We start from the raw sequence: 12,480 nt of genomic DNA on the forward strand, positions 1-12,480 counted from the left end.
CTAAAATTCTATACTATCCGTAAGTCTCAGAGCCAGAATGAAATAGATTCTTCATGGGAGCAGACTCACATTTTTGATGCATCTGTTCCATTACTTTATGATCAAGAATGCTTGTTCATTTTATGTTCTTTCAAGTACCTCTTCAATCTTGCCAAATGCCTACTGGAAACAGAGTCAGTTACAATGAGGCTAGATATGAGCTGATAAGATACCTTAATTCATAGTTCTGTAGTTATGATCATATGTTGTTTATTCTCTACAGCTTCATGAAATAGTACAAAATAAAGGGAATCCAATGGTTTCCTATGTCAGAGGGTTTGCTATCTTGAGTAATATAAGACGCATTCCAATTGTCAAACAATATTTTTCGTTTGGCAAAAGCACTTGCAATATTTTTCCTTAAAATCTATCTGCTATTACAACCTTCACTGGCATTTTTTGCATTTCTCTTTTAGCTGCATGGAAATGTCTGGAACCAGACACTTTCTGGTACAGTGGGTATGAGGTCTTGTAGCTGAGAACATAATCTCATTGTTCACAATTTTAAGGGAAAGGTATTTTAATTACCATGTAGAATGTACCATTTAAAATCTGTTCTTTGAACCTGCCGTCCAGATCTTTTTATTCAGCAGGCCTAGTATTTATCTCACGTCCTAAAATGTAACTGCGTGGTTTTGTCTTTTGAAAGTATTTTTTAAAAAACCTCCAGCAGTATTTTGTTTCCTAAACCATCAAGCCAGGAATTGGTCTTGATGAGGCTGAATAAACTGAGGGAATGATGGCACAGAAATGTGAATGGCAGCCATGTATTTGGAAGCAATGAATAAAGAATATTGCTACTAAAACAATGAATTTGCCTTGTGCATTGACAGCGAAGTAGAAACTATAATGAAACTCTTTAGGGATTTCCTTCAATTATTGTAGCTGAAATTGACTGTGCAGTTAGTAAACTAAGATTTCAAGATAGTTTAGTTGTATTTCTAGTATAGCAGAGTACAGGAGAATGAAATAATTGATATTCTGGATCCGATGTCGCAAAAGTAAAACTAAGATAAAGAACACCATAATTAAAAAGACACAAATATAAATGCATAAGATGGCTTATATGCATTGATTATATGCCACATAGCCTCCTCCCTGATGGAAGTGAGAGAAACAGTCCATGAGCAGAGTGGGTGGGGTTCTTCATGATGATAATGGCCCTTTTGTGGCACCTTTCTGTATTTATGGCTTTGATGACAGGTAGGCTCTACCAGTGATAATGATGGTTTCACTCCACCATTTTGTGCATCACTCTAGACTGATATAACTCATTTAAAAAGAAAACTGTTCCTCCTCTATCAGCAGTCTCACTTTTTTTTTAAACCCCTTGTTCCCTGTCACCACTGAACATGATTTTGGACAGGGCCATTGGTTGCTAGACTCTTAACTTGGTTCAAATGTCACTGTTTACTTTTTCCAGGTCAGGAACTGTATGCCTAGATGTAATTAACCAGACATGGACAGCCCTTTATGGTAAGTAGCTGAAAATGTGTTTTGTTCCTCGTGTTCTAAATAAGGGATGCCCAATAAATGCTTGCCTTTCCAGAGCCACCTGTGGCCATTATGTGAATAACAATGTCTTGTATTGGAAGACAGCTATAACCCCTATTAAGTGAAGTTGGTTTCTTGTCTTGATAATATAGGTAGTGGGATCAAAACGACAATCTTGAGTAAATTTATACAGCATTGCTTGTGCTTTTATGTTTAGTCTATGATATTACACTGACCTTTTAGTCTATTCCAAGTTCAATTTCTCACTTCTCTTCTGCATAGCCCTCCAGTTTTCATTGTGCTTGCCTAAGAGCCTCTTTAATCTCCCTAATGTAATTGCATCTACCACCACCCCAGCAGTCCGTTCCACACACCCACTACTCTGTAGTTAAAATAGCAGCCTACCTCTGACAAGCCTTCCCTCCAATCACCTTAAAATCATGCTCGTGTGTTAGCCATTTCAGTCCTGTGAAAGACACTGGCTGTCCACTGTCTCCTATTATCATATACACTTCTATCAAGTCATCTCTCAACCTCCTTTGAGAAAAGCAGAGAAGAGAAGACCCCAGGATTGCTCAGCTATTCCTCTTGAGACATGCTCTCTAATCCATGTAGCACCCTGCTAGATTTCCTCTGCACCCCATCTTAAGCCTACCCAGCCTTTCTGTAATGAGATGACCAGAAATGAATGCTATTCAACTTGATGGTAACTGATGCTTTCAAGAGACCGATTAATATGGTTGTACATGTAGTTAATTATACACCTAGATAATCTTTCACAGAAGTTAAACAGCAGTAAGAAATGGCATCATTGAATTCATACAATTGTACAGTGATCAAATATTAATGGTATTTTTTTTCAAAAGCATTTGTAAATTTACCATACATTGATGCTGTCAAATATTTTCAGTCATTTAATCTGTTATATGTGGACACTTCATGGGTGCTTAATTATAATCAATAAGAGCTGCATGTTAATCTGCCGGTTAAGCCTCTGGAGCAATTAAAGTGGTGGATTCAAGTGAACTCAAAAGGTAATTGAAGGTTACTTTGGGACTGACTCATAGAGAACTTACAATTTCTTTGGAAATGTGTGAAGTTTTTAACTACTGAGAAGAGATTATGTGATGTAAAATGAGGTAACATAACCTGATGTGTAGTGCTGTTTTAATGGAGTTTGCATGTTGTTCCCGTTATGGCAAAGGTTTCCTCTGAGTGCTCAGGTTTCCTCCCCTATCACCAAAGCATGCAGCTTACTAAATTGATTAGCCGCGGTAAATTGCTCTGAACGTGTAGGTAAATAATGGGATTTCAGCCAAGTTGATGGGAACCCGAAAAATGGGTTAGCAAAGGATTAGGATAAAAGTGTGACTGATTTTTGGTTTGGACTTGGTGGCTCAAAGGGTATGTTAATGTTGTATCCCTCAATGATCCTGACTTTAGGATCAGACTTCCATCAAAAGAGAACTGTTAATATATTCCCAATAAGTAATTTTGAAAGCTTTAAATGTCTGTAAACTAATTGGTACAAGCGTCCTTGACTACCAAGCACACCACTACTTTGCAGTTTTATTGTTGATTACATTAGGCAGTAGCTAATTTCTGTCTTATGGACTTACCACTTGTTGTGATGGAAAATAACTGGTTCTTTGAGTCTCAACAGTAGAGGCCTGGACACACAGTTTTAATAATAAGGAATTTATTTACAAGGGGAGGTCGGGTCAACACAAGCAACTGCAATACACAGGAAGTGGTGTGGGGACAGGGTACGGTTACACAAACAAAGAACAAGGGAAAAGCACAACGACAGCAGTGCATCTGTCATGTGGCCGGAATCTCTGGATACACCACTCCATTCTCCAAATCTTTTTAGAACAGTTGTTTTCTCACAATTGTAGAATGATACTACACACAGTCCAGGCTATCATGGCTGCACCAGCTTTTGGGACAGCTGTCTGAGCAACATCAGAGTGAACCCAAGAAAAGACAGTACCTGGCCAAGTACTGAAGACCCGTGCTGACCAACCGGCTGGTGTTCTCGCAGATATTCTCAAACTCTCGCTTCAGCCGTGTGTGGTACCCACCTGCTTCAAGCAGGCTTCAATCATACCAGTGCCCAAGAAGAGTGTGGTAACCTGTCTAAGTGACCATCACCCAGTGGCACTTACATCCACAGTGATGAAGTGTTTTGAGAGGCTGGTGTTGAAGCATATCAACTCCTACCTGAGTGGCAACTTGGATCTGCTCCAGTTTGCCTACCAAAGCAACAAGTTACTGCAGATGTCATCTCATTGGCTCTTCACAGAATCCTGGAACATCAAAGATGCATACATCAGGATGTACTTTATCGATTACAGCTCAGTATTTAATACCATCATCCCTTCAAAACTAATCCGTAAACTTCAAGACCTGGGCCTTGAACCCCTTGTACAGTTGGATCCTGGATTTCCTCACTAACAGAACTCAGTTGGTTCAGATTGGCAAAAACATCTCCACAATCATCATCAGCACAGGAGCACCACAAGTATGTATACTTGGCCCCATGCTGTACTCACTTTACTCCTATGACCCTAGTACAGCTCCAACACCATAATACGAGTTTGCTGACTGTTATAGGCTGTTTCAAAGCTGGTGACGAATCAGCATACAGGAAAGAGATTAAAAATTTGGCTGAGTGGTGTAATAACAACAAACCTCTCACTCAATGTCAACAAGACCAAAGAACTAATAGTAGATTTCAGGAGAGGGAAACCAGAGGTCCATTAGCCAGTAATCATCAGAAGTGTAGGCAGACTATAACTTTAAATTCCTGGGTGTTCAGATCACAGAGGACCTGTCCTGGATCCATTATATAAATATAATTGCAAAGAAAGCACAATGGTGCCTCTACTTCCTCAGGAGTCCATGGAGATTCAGCATGTCATCAAAAACCTTGGCAAACTTCTATTAGATGTGTGGTGGTGGAAAGTGTGCTGACAGGCTGCATTATAGCCTGGTATGGGAACACCAATGCTTTTGAGCAGAAAATCCTACAAAAGGTAGTGGACTCAGCCCAATATCTCACAGGTAAAGCCTTCCCAACCATTGAGTACGTCTACATGAAACATTGCCATGGAAACGCAGCATCCATCATCAAAGATTCTCACCACCCAGGCAGGCCATACTCTTTTCTCGCTACTGTCATTAGGGAGAAGGCACAAGTGTATCAGGACTTGTACCATTAGTGTCAAGAACAGTTACTACTCCTCTTGAACAAAAGGGGAACTACACTCATTCTACTTTTGGTGTTCCCATCACAGATGGTTTCACTCTAAGGACTCCTTTTCATTGTTTCATGCTTGTTATTTTTTACATTTGGATTCGCACAGTTTGTTGTCCATTGATCCTGATTACAGTTATTGTTCTGTAGATTTGTTAAGTATGCCCACAGAAAAAGAATCTCGGGGTTGTATGTGGTGACGTTGTATGTACTCTGATAATAAACTTGACTGAACTTTGGTGCCAGTCTTTGCTTTTACCCCATAAGTACTTCTCTCAAGTGTTTTCCCACATCTTTTATCGTTTAGTGTCTTTCTTCTATCCTTTCAGTCTTATTTCTATTGCTTAATGGCTTTCATCAAGTAATGTTGCATATGACCATTTTGTTGTCCTTTATTTTGCTCATGGGGAACAGGGCAAAAATATAAAGGCCAATGACTTGGGAGGCACAGTGGTACATCTAGTTAAGCTGTTACTTCATTATTCTAGTATCTTAGTTCATTCTTAACTTTGGGTTTCTGTAGAAAGTTTGCAGTTTCTCAGATTGTGTGGCTTTCCTCTGGGTAATTAGTTTTCCTCCTACAACCCAAAAACACTTGGGTTGGTAGATTAATTGTCCTCTAAATGTCCGCTTGTATACAGGTGGTGAAGTCTGGAGGGAGCTGGTGAGAGTGTGGGGGAAATGAAATGGGATTGATGTAAATGGATTCAGGATGGCTGGGGTGAACTCAGTACAGTACACCGATGGACCTATTTCTGTGCTGCGTGAGTCTGGATAGTCCTGAGTCAGCAGATGTGTATTCAAGTCACATCCAGAACTAGGGACTAAATACAAAGTCATTCTTTAGTGCAATGTGTTAAACCAAGCTTGTTTGCTCTGCTGGATGTAAAAGAATACAGTCCACCCCTCCCCATCCCCACCCCCACACTCTGGAAGAACAACAGGACCATTATTTTGCTGCTGTGTCCTAATGCATGATAAATTTTGGCCTTGCCAGCAAGACGGATTCTGAAAACTGGAGTATATATTGGTCCTTAAATGAAGGGTCTTGGCCTCAAACGTCAACTGTTTATTCCCTTCCATAGATGCTACCTGATTTGTAAAGTTCTTCCAGCACTGTGTGCGATGCTCAAGACTGCCAGCATTTGCAGATTCTCTATGTTGCATTATGTTTTTTGCACTGGCAGCAGTGCTTGAAAGTGAGTTGTGTTTCTGAACAGCCAGATCTAGAGATAGCTTTCAATAAGTGGGACAGGTGAGTCTACATTCATTGACTTTGAATCTTGTAATGTAGTAGGTGAACATTTGGCCATAGGAGTTGATTATGGGCACCATCTTAATTATGGTTCTGTACCAATGTGCAGTAATTTTTGCACCTAGTCACAGAATACATGCATAGACAGCAATGATATTTGAATTATGGGGAATGCATAGGAAAGTGAATTATGAGCAAATCATCTATGAAGTTATTAAATAATACTGCCACCTCAAGGAGCCGCCTGACTTCTGACCCCATTTCTTCTTGTAACATGTGCCCAGAGATTAATTTTATTCAGCTGTGTTGTAATTTCTTAATAATTTGGTATCAGTCATAATTCATAATTTGCATTAGAGTCCAAGAGATAAAATCGTAATTATAATGTCATTCTCTCCATTTCAGCAATGCTGGTTCATCACTGATCATTTGATTTGGTTTGGAAATCTTGAGAAGAGTTGTAACTGGCTTGAAATCTAACTGTGCACAACTAAATTAAACTTTGATGAATAGGGAGATGAACACAGCAATTAAATGAAGAATTGTACACTTTTTCAACTTCTAAATGCCATATAAGTTTTGCCAATCAGACCCTATCCTTTGACAAAATCTGTTATACCTTCATAAGTTCCAAATATTTCCTTTAATATCCCCACAGAAGTCAGATGTTCTGGAAGTTTAAGGGTTTTTGCATTTTTTAAAAAGGTATCATTTTTTTTGAGCATATAGATAATAAGAAAGAGGAGGTGCTGGAGGTTTTGGAAAGCATCAAGTTGGATAAGTCACCGGGACTGGATGAGATGTATCCCAGGCTGGTGAGGGAAGAGACTGCTGAGCCTCTGGCAGGATGAAATTTGAATCATCAATGGGAACAGGAGAGGTTTTGGAGGATTGAGGATGTTGTTCCTTTAATCAAGAAAGGGAGTAGAGATAGCCCAAGAAATTAGTGACCAGTGAGCCTTACTTCAGTGGTTGGTAAATTGATGGAGAAGATCCTGAGAAGCAGGATTTATGAATATTTGGAGAGGTATGATGTGATTAGGAATAGTCAGCATGGTTTTGTCAAGGGAAGGTTATGCCTTACAAGCCTGATTGAAATTTTTTGAGAATGTGACTAAACACATTGATGTAGGAAAAGCAGTAGATGTAGTGTATATGGATTTCAGCAAGGCATTTGATAAGGTACTCCATGCAAGGCTTATGACAAAGTAAGGAGGAATGGAATCCAAGGGGACATTACTGTGTGCATCCAGAACTGGCTTGTCCACAGAAGGCAAAGAGTGGTTGTAGGCAGGTCATATTCTGCATGGAGGTCGGTAACCAGTGGTGTGCCTCAGGGATCTGTTCTGGGATCCTTACTCTTCGTGATTTTTTTTAATAAATGACCTGGATGAGAAAGTTTGCTGATGACACAAAGGTTAATGGTATTGTGGATAGTGTGGAGGGCTGTCAGAGATTACTGGGGGACATCGATAGGATGCAAAACTGGGCTGAGAAGTGGCAGATGGAGTTCAACCCAGATAATTGTGAGGTGGTTCATTTTGGTAGGTCAAATATGATGGCAGAATATAGTATTAATGGTAAGACTCTTGGTAGTGTGGAGGATCAGAGGGATCTTGGGGTCCGAGTCCATAGGACACGAAGCAGCTGTGCAGGTTGACGCTGTGGTTAAGAAGACATATAGTGTATTGGCCTTCCTTAATCGTGGAATTGAATTTAAGAGCCAAGAGGTAATGTTGCAGCTATATAGGACCCTGGTCAGACCCCACTTGGAGTACTGTGCTCAGTTCTGGTTGCCTCACTACAGGAAGGATGTGGAAGCCATAGAAAGGGTGCAGAGGAGATTTACAAGGATGTTGCCTGGACTGGGGAGCATGCCTTATGAAAACAAGTTGAGTGAACTCAGCCTTTTCTCCTTGGAGAGACAGAGGATGAGAGGTGACCTGATAGAGGTGCATAAGATGATGAGAGGCATTGATCGTGTAGATAGACAGAGGCTTTTTCCCAGGGCTGAAATGGTTGCCACAATACGACACAGGTTTAAGGTGCTGGGAAAGTAGGTACAGAGGAGGTGTCAGGGCTAAGTTTTTTACACAGCAGTGCGTGTGTGGAATGGGCTGCTGGCATTGGTGATGGAGGTGGATATGATAGGGTCTTTTAAGAGATTTTTGGATAGGTACATGGAGCTTAGAAAAATAAGAGGGCTATGGGGAAGTCTAGTAATTTCTAAGGTAGGGACATGCTCAGCACAACTTTGTGGGCCAAAGGGCCTGTACCATGCTGTGGGTTTTCTATGTTTCTATATGCTTTCTTTGTAGTGCTTTTCATGGGGTTGCAAAGTTTCCCTGCGTTCCCAAGTACATATTTGCTACAGTTATTAAGAGTTGCCCACACAATTCTGGACATACGTTGGTACTTTCTGAAAAGAGCATTGAACCTGAAGACACATGGAATTTAAGATTATGTTTTGTAACATGTTCTTCTTTTTCTATATGCATATCTTTCTCCATGGCGGACTTAAAAGTTGGAAGTCTTCACAAGGTCTTATCTGCTTGGGTAAGGGTGCAGTGAAGAAAGTCTCTGAAGGCAGGGTTAGAAATTGGAGTATACTCCTTCACTACCACTAATGACCAACAGAGGGAGATGTGCATTTCATACAAGAAATCCAGAGCAACACACAAAATGCATGAGGAACTCGGCAGTTCAGGCAGCATCTATCGAGCAGAAGAAACAGTTGATATTTCAGGTTGAGACCCTTCATGAGGACACACATTGAGTGATTGGTAGAGAACCACTATATTTTTGACTGTGAGCAGCACTACCAGATATTGATCCTTTTACAATGTAATTAAAAAGAAAGCATTTGGAAGAAATGTGATGTATCAGAGGGCAGATATACATATTACCTTGGACATGAAGGATGTAAATACTTGATGATCATCGTGGTTTGTGTCTGAGAGGCAGATTTGTTTCCTCTTCTAATAATTCCTGTGATCAAAAAGTTGTTCATTTACCCCTGTAAGTTCAGTTTACTTTCTATTTTCAGACCAGAAATGAAGCTAATTGCCACTTGACTGTTATTAAAATAAATGCCTCCTTCTAGCATATTTGTTTTCCATTGCCTTTTCTAGAAAAAAAAGCCCCCCCCCCCCCATTTCTTTCCTTACATTGTTTTCCCTTGCAAAGTGAACAAATCTCCTCAATCTCTGTTTGTTCATTTTTTCCAGAATCTAAAACTTGGGCAATTCTGAACAGTAGATGAGCCCAAGTTTCCAGTTTGAATTTAAATTGTGAATTAACATTATTATGCATTCTTGGGTTTATTCCTAAATTTACACTTGCCAGTGTAAGATGGAACAAGCTTGGTGCTTTTCAAGTCCTTAATGTTCCAAACTGCTTCACAGCTAACATTTCAAACTGAAGGGAAATCAAGCCCAATAGTAATGTCATAGATGAAGAATAGATTCAAAATTCCCTCAGTTGATCTTTACTGAATAGAGCAATAATTAGTGATAGGATTTTTGCCTAGGCAGCTACTGAAGTGTAAAATTCAGCCTGAAGATGTTGGGATAATTGGATTAGTGTAAATGTGAGAGAAGCATATTGAATTCACTGTGCTACTCCTGTTGTTTAATGGCCTGTTCCTGTGTTCAGTTTCTGCACTTTTAGCTAGTGGCCCCTTGAATAAAGTACCTGGAAATAAAACCATAACACAAAGGAGCAGAATTAGACCATTCCATCATGGCTGATTTATTATCCTTCTTAACCCTATTTTCCTGCCTTCTCCCTGTTACCTATCAATATCCACTTGAAATACACCCAATGACTTAGTCTCCACAGCTGTTTGTGGCAATGAATTCCATAGAATCCTATCATCTGGCTAAAGAAATTCCCCATCTCTGTTTTAAATAGATACCCCTCAACACTGAGTGTGCCCTCTGGTCCTGGACTTCCCCACTGCAGAAGACATTCTCTCCACATCCATGCTATCTAGTCCTTTCAATATTCAATAGTTTTTTTTGAGATCCCCTTCATTCTTCTGAACTCCAGTGAGTACAGGCCCAATGCTCTTATGTTAACCCTTTCATTCCTGGAATCAATTTTGTGAGCCTCCTCTCCAAAGCCAGCATGTACTTTCTTGGGGTATGGGCCCAATACTGCTCTCAGTACTTCTCTAATACTTCAAATGTGGTCTGACCAATGCCTTTTAAAAGCTTAGCATTTCATCCTTGCTTTTTTATTCTAGTATATATTCTACTCTCAAAATGAATGCTAACATTTGCAAATGTATGACATATATGAAACTAGACTCGCCCCTTTTGAGAATAGCAAAACTAATTCTAAATTATGAAGGCAAGAACTGGATGTGACAGTGAACTTAACAATTGGCAGCAACTTTAACTTATTTCCTTGTAACGGAGAAGGCAGATCTATGGCCCATCAGGTCTATGCAGGTTCTCAGAATAATCACAATGAATCTATTTCCTACACAATCATTTGTGGATGTATGCTGTCATGTTTGTTAAAACAAATTCTACCACCATACACCTATACTTAGGGTTATTTACAGTCGCCTGTTCAGTTACCGGCATGCCATTCATTTCTCAAAAAAAGTGGCCTTTGTATGAATGCAGCAAGAATAACAGCTTTGTGGCATATATAGTTGTACCACATAACTGAGGGAAAATTAGCATCTCTGTCAGCCACTTAAATGGTAGACTACCAGAATAGGTCAGAAGCTAAGTGTCCTTGGCAAATAACTTTCACATCCTTATCCCAAAAGTCTTTTCATTTTCAAGAAGGCACAATAAGAGCAATATAATGCAATAGTCTGCATAGATGAGTGCAACTCTAACAAGGGACCTAAGAATAAAGCAATTTGTTTATCACTGAACCTGCCTCCCTACCAAAGATACATGGCTTCAGTGTCTAGCAGTAAAAATGGTGCACCACAATTACTTTCAAACACCCCAGCAGAATATCCTATTTCCACAGCTGCTATTTAAAACTAAAGGTATGATGCAAAAGAATAGTGTTATCTGCAGTTTTTTCTCTAAGTATTTCACCATTTTGACTTGAAAATGTGTCATTGGCTGAGTAAAAATTCCAGAAGCTCCCTACCCAATAACGTTGAGGGAATACATTTTCAGAAAGGTTGCACTAGTTGATGGCTCCGTTACCACCATCTCCATCGGTTGAAGATGCTGACCTTGCCAGTAATGTTCCTATCTCCTGTGTCACTGCTAAAGAAAGTCCTCTGCATCAGTACAGTTTGTAAAGCTGCTTTCTTTAATAAAACAGTGCTAGCATTTCTATAGTACTTCTATTGATAATTAGCTTACCAGGAAAGTAGATCTAATATTTTTAGATTAGGAATCTTTCCACTGAGCCAGTGCTCTATATAGGTTAACTGATGGACCTTACAAACACTGTTTGATCTGAAGTTAAAACCCTTCTACTTGTGGAGAGAACTAGGTCAGTTTTAATGTTGTTCATTGAGCTTCCTTACGTACAGAGAACTGGAAAAGGGCCTGTTTCTCAGTTTATGAACTTTGACCACTCAGGGTCTACTTTTTGTCAATCTTTCGGACTAGGGAATTTCGGTGATCATGGCATTTCTGTGAGGGAAACGGGTTTCTCTGTCTGAGGCTGTCATTTGTGGATTGGGGTGGATATCTGTTGTAGGAATCTGAAGCCTTGATTGTTGCAATGTGCTCCTGAATTCCTTGGAGTAACTGAATGAAGTGTTGCTTTTTCTAGAAAATAGGAACCACAGTATGTCCGTTTGTGTTTAAAAGATGTTGGAAATATCCAGCTGGGCAGGCTGCATCTGTGGGAAGAGAAACAGTTTGTTAGCAGTTGAAGACCCGTTGACAAAACAGTGCTGACAGAAGTCTTTGATTTACAATGCTAATAATGATTCTCCTCTCACAGCCTTCCAGTATTTTCAGAGATTTTCAGCATTTGCAGTTGCTTTGATCTTCACAACGGCATTTAGAATTTTTGAACCGGGTGATATATTCTTTCGATATCTTGCTGAAAAAGCACATGTTCCTGGGTTCTGGATTTGGCTCTTTCCCTACCAGTGACTTGGCCTAACACACCTGCGGGTGTAGCAGGGTGGCAGTTTCTATGTTACAGTTGTCCTGGCATTCAACATGGACTAATCAGGATGATGTATTTTCCATGCAGATCTCACCAATATATTCGAGTCGTTCCTCCCCCAGCTTCTGGCCTACCCAAATCCAATTGACCCTCTCAATGGAGATGCCGCAGCGATGTACCTCCATCGACCAGAAGAGTATAAACAGAAAATAAAAGGTAAGAGTTGCTTTACAGTAGTATTTAATATAAAGTGATTCAAAGTTCAATCATTTAAAAAATGGAGAAAGGATGGTTCTGAATAATCCAGTGCTGTTATCAGGCACTCCTG

General features: G+C 39.9%; 1 protein-coding gene across 2 annotated transcripts in view; it reads left to right on the forward strand.

Annotated features, from left to right (window-relative positions):
- The window catches only part of ube2h (ubiquitin-conjugating enzyme E2H (UBC8 homolog, yeast)), a 111,313-nt gene that overhangs the window by 88,390 nt on the left and 10,443 nt on the right, over nucleotides 1-12,480 (forward strand). For both annotated transcript variants that reach the window (XM_059987048.1, XM_059987049.1), the window contains 2 exons: nucleotides 1,463-1,515; nucleotides 12,240-12,368. In XM_059987048.1, the coding sequence (XP_059843031.1) occupies nucleotides 1,463-1,515; nucleotides 12,240-12,368 (182 nt within the window). The remainder of the gene's footprint in view (nucleotides 1-1,462; nucleotides 1,516-12,239; nucleotides 12,369-12,480) is intronic.

Source organism: Hypanus sabinus, chromosome 13 (genome assembly GCF_030144855.1).
Source record: "Hypanus sabinus isolate sHypSab1 chromosome 13, sHypSab1.hap1, whole genome shotgun sequence".
NCBI lineage: Eukaryota > Metazoa > Chordata > Chondrichthyes > Myliobatiformes > Dasyatidae > Hypanus > Hypanus sabinus.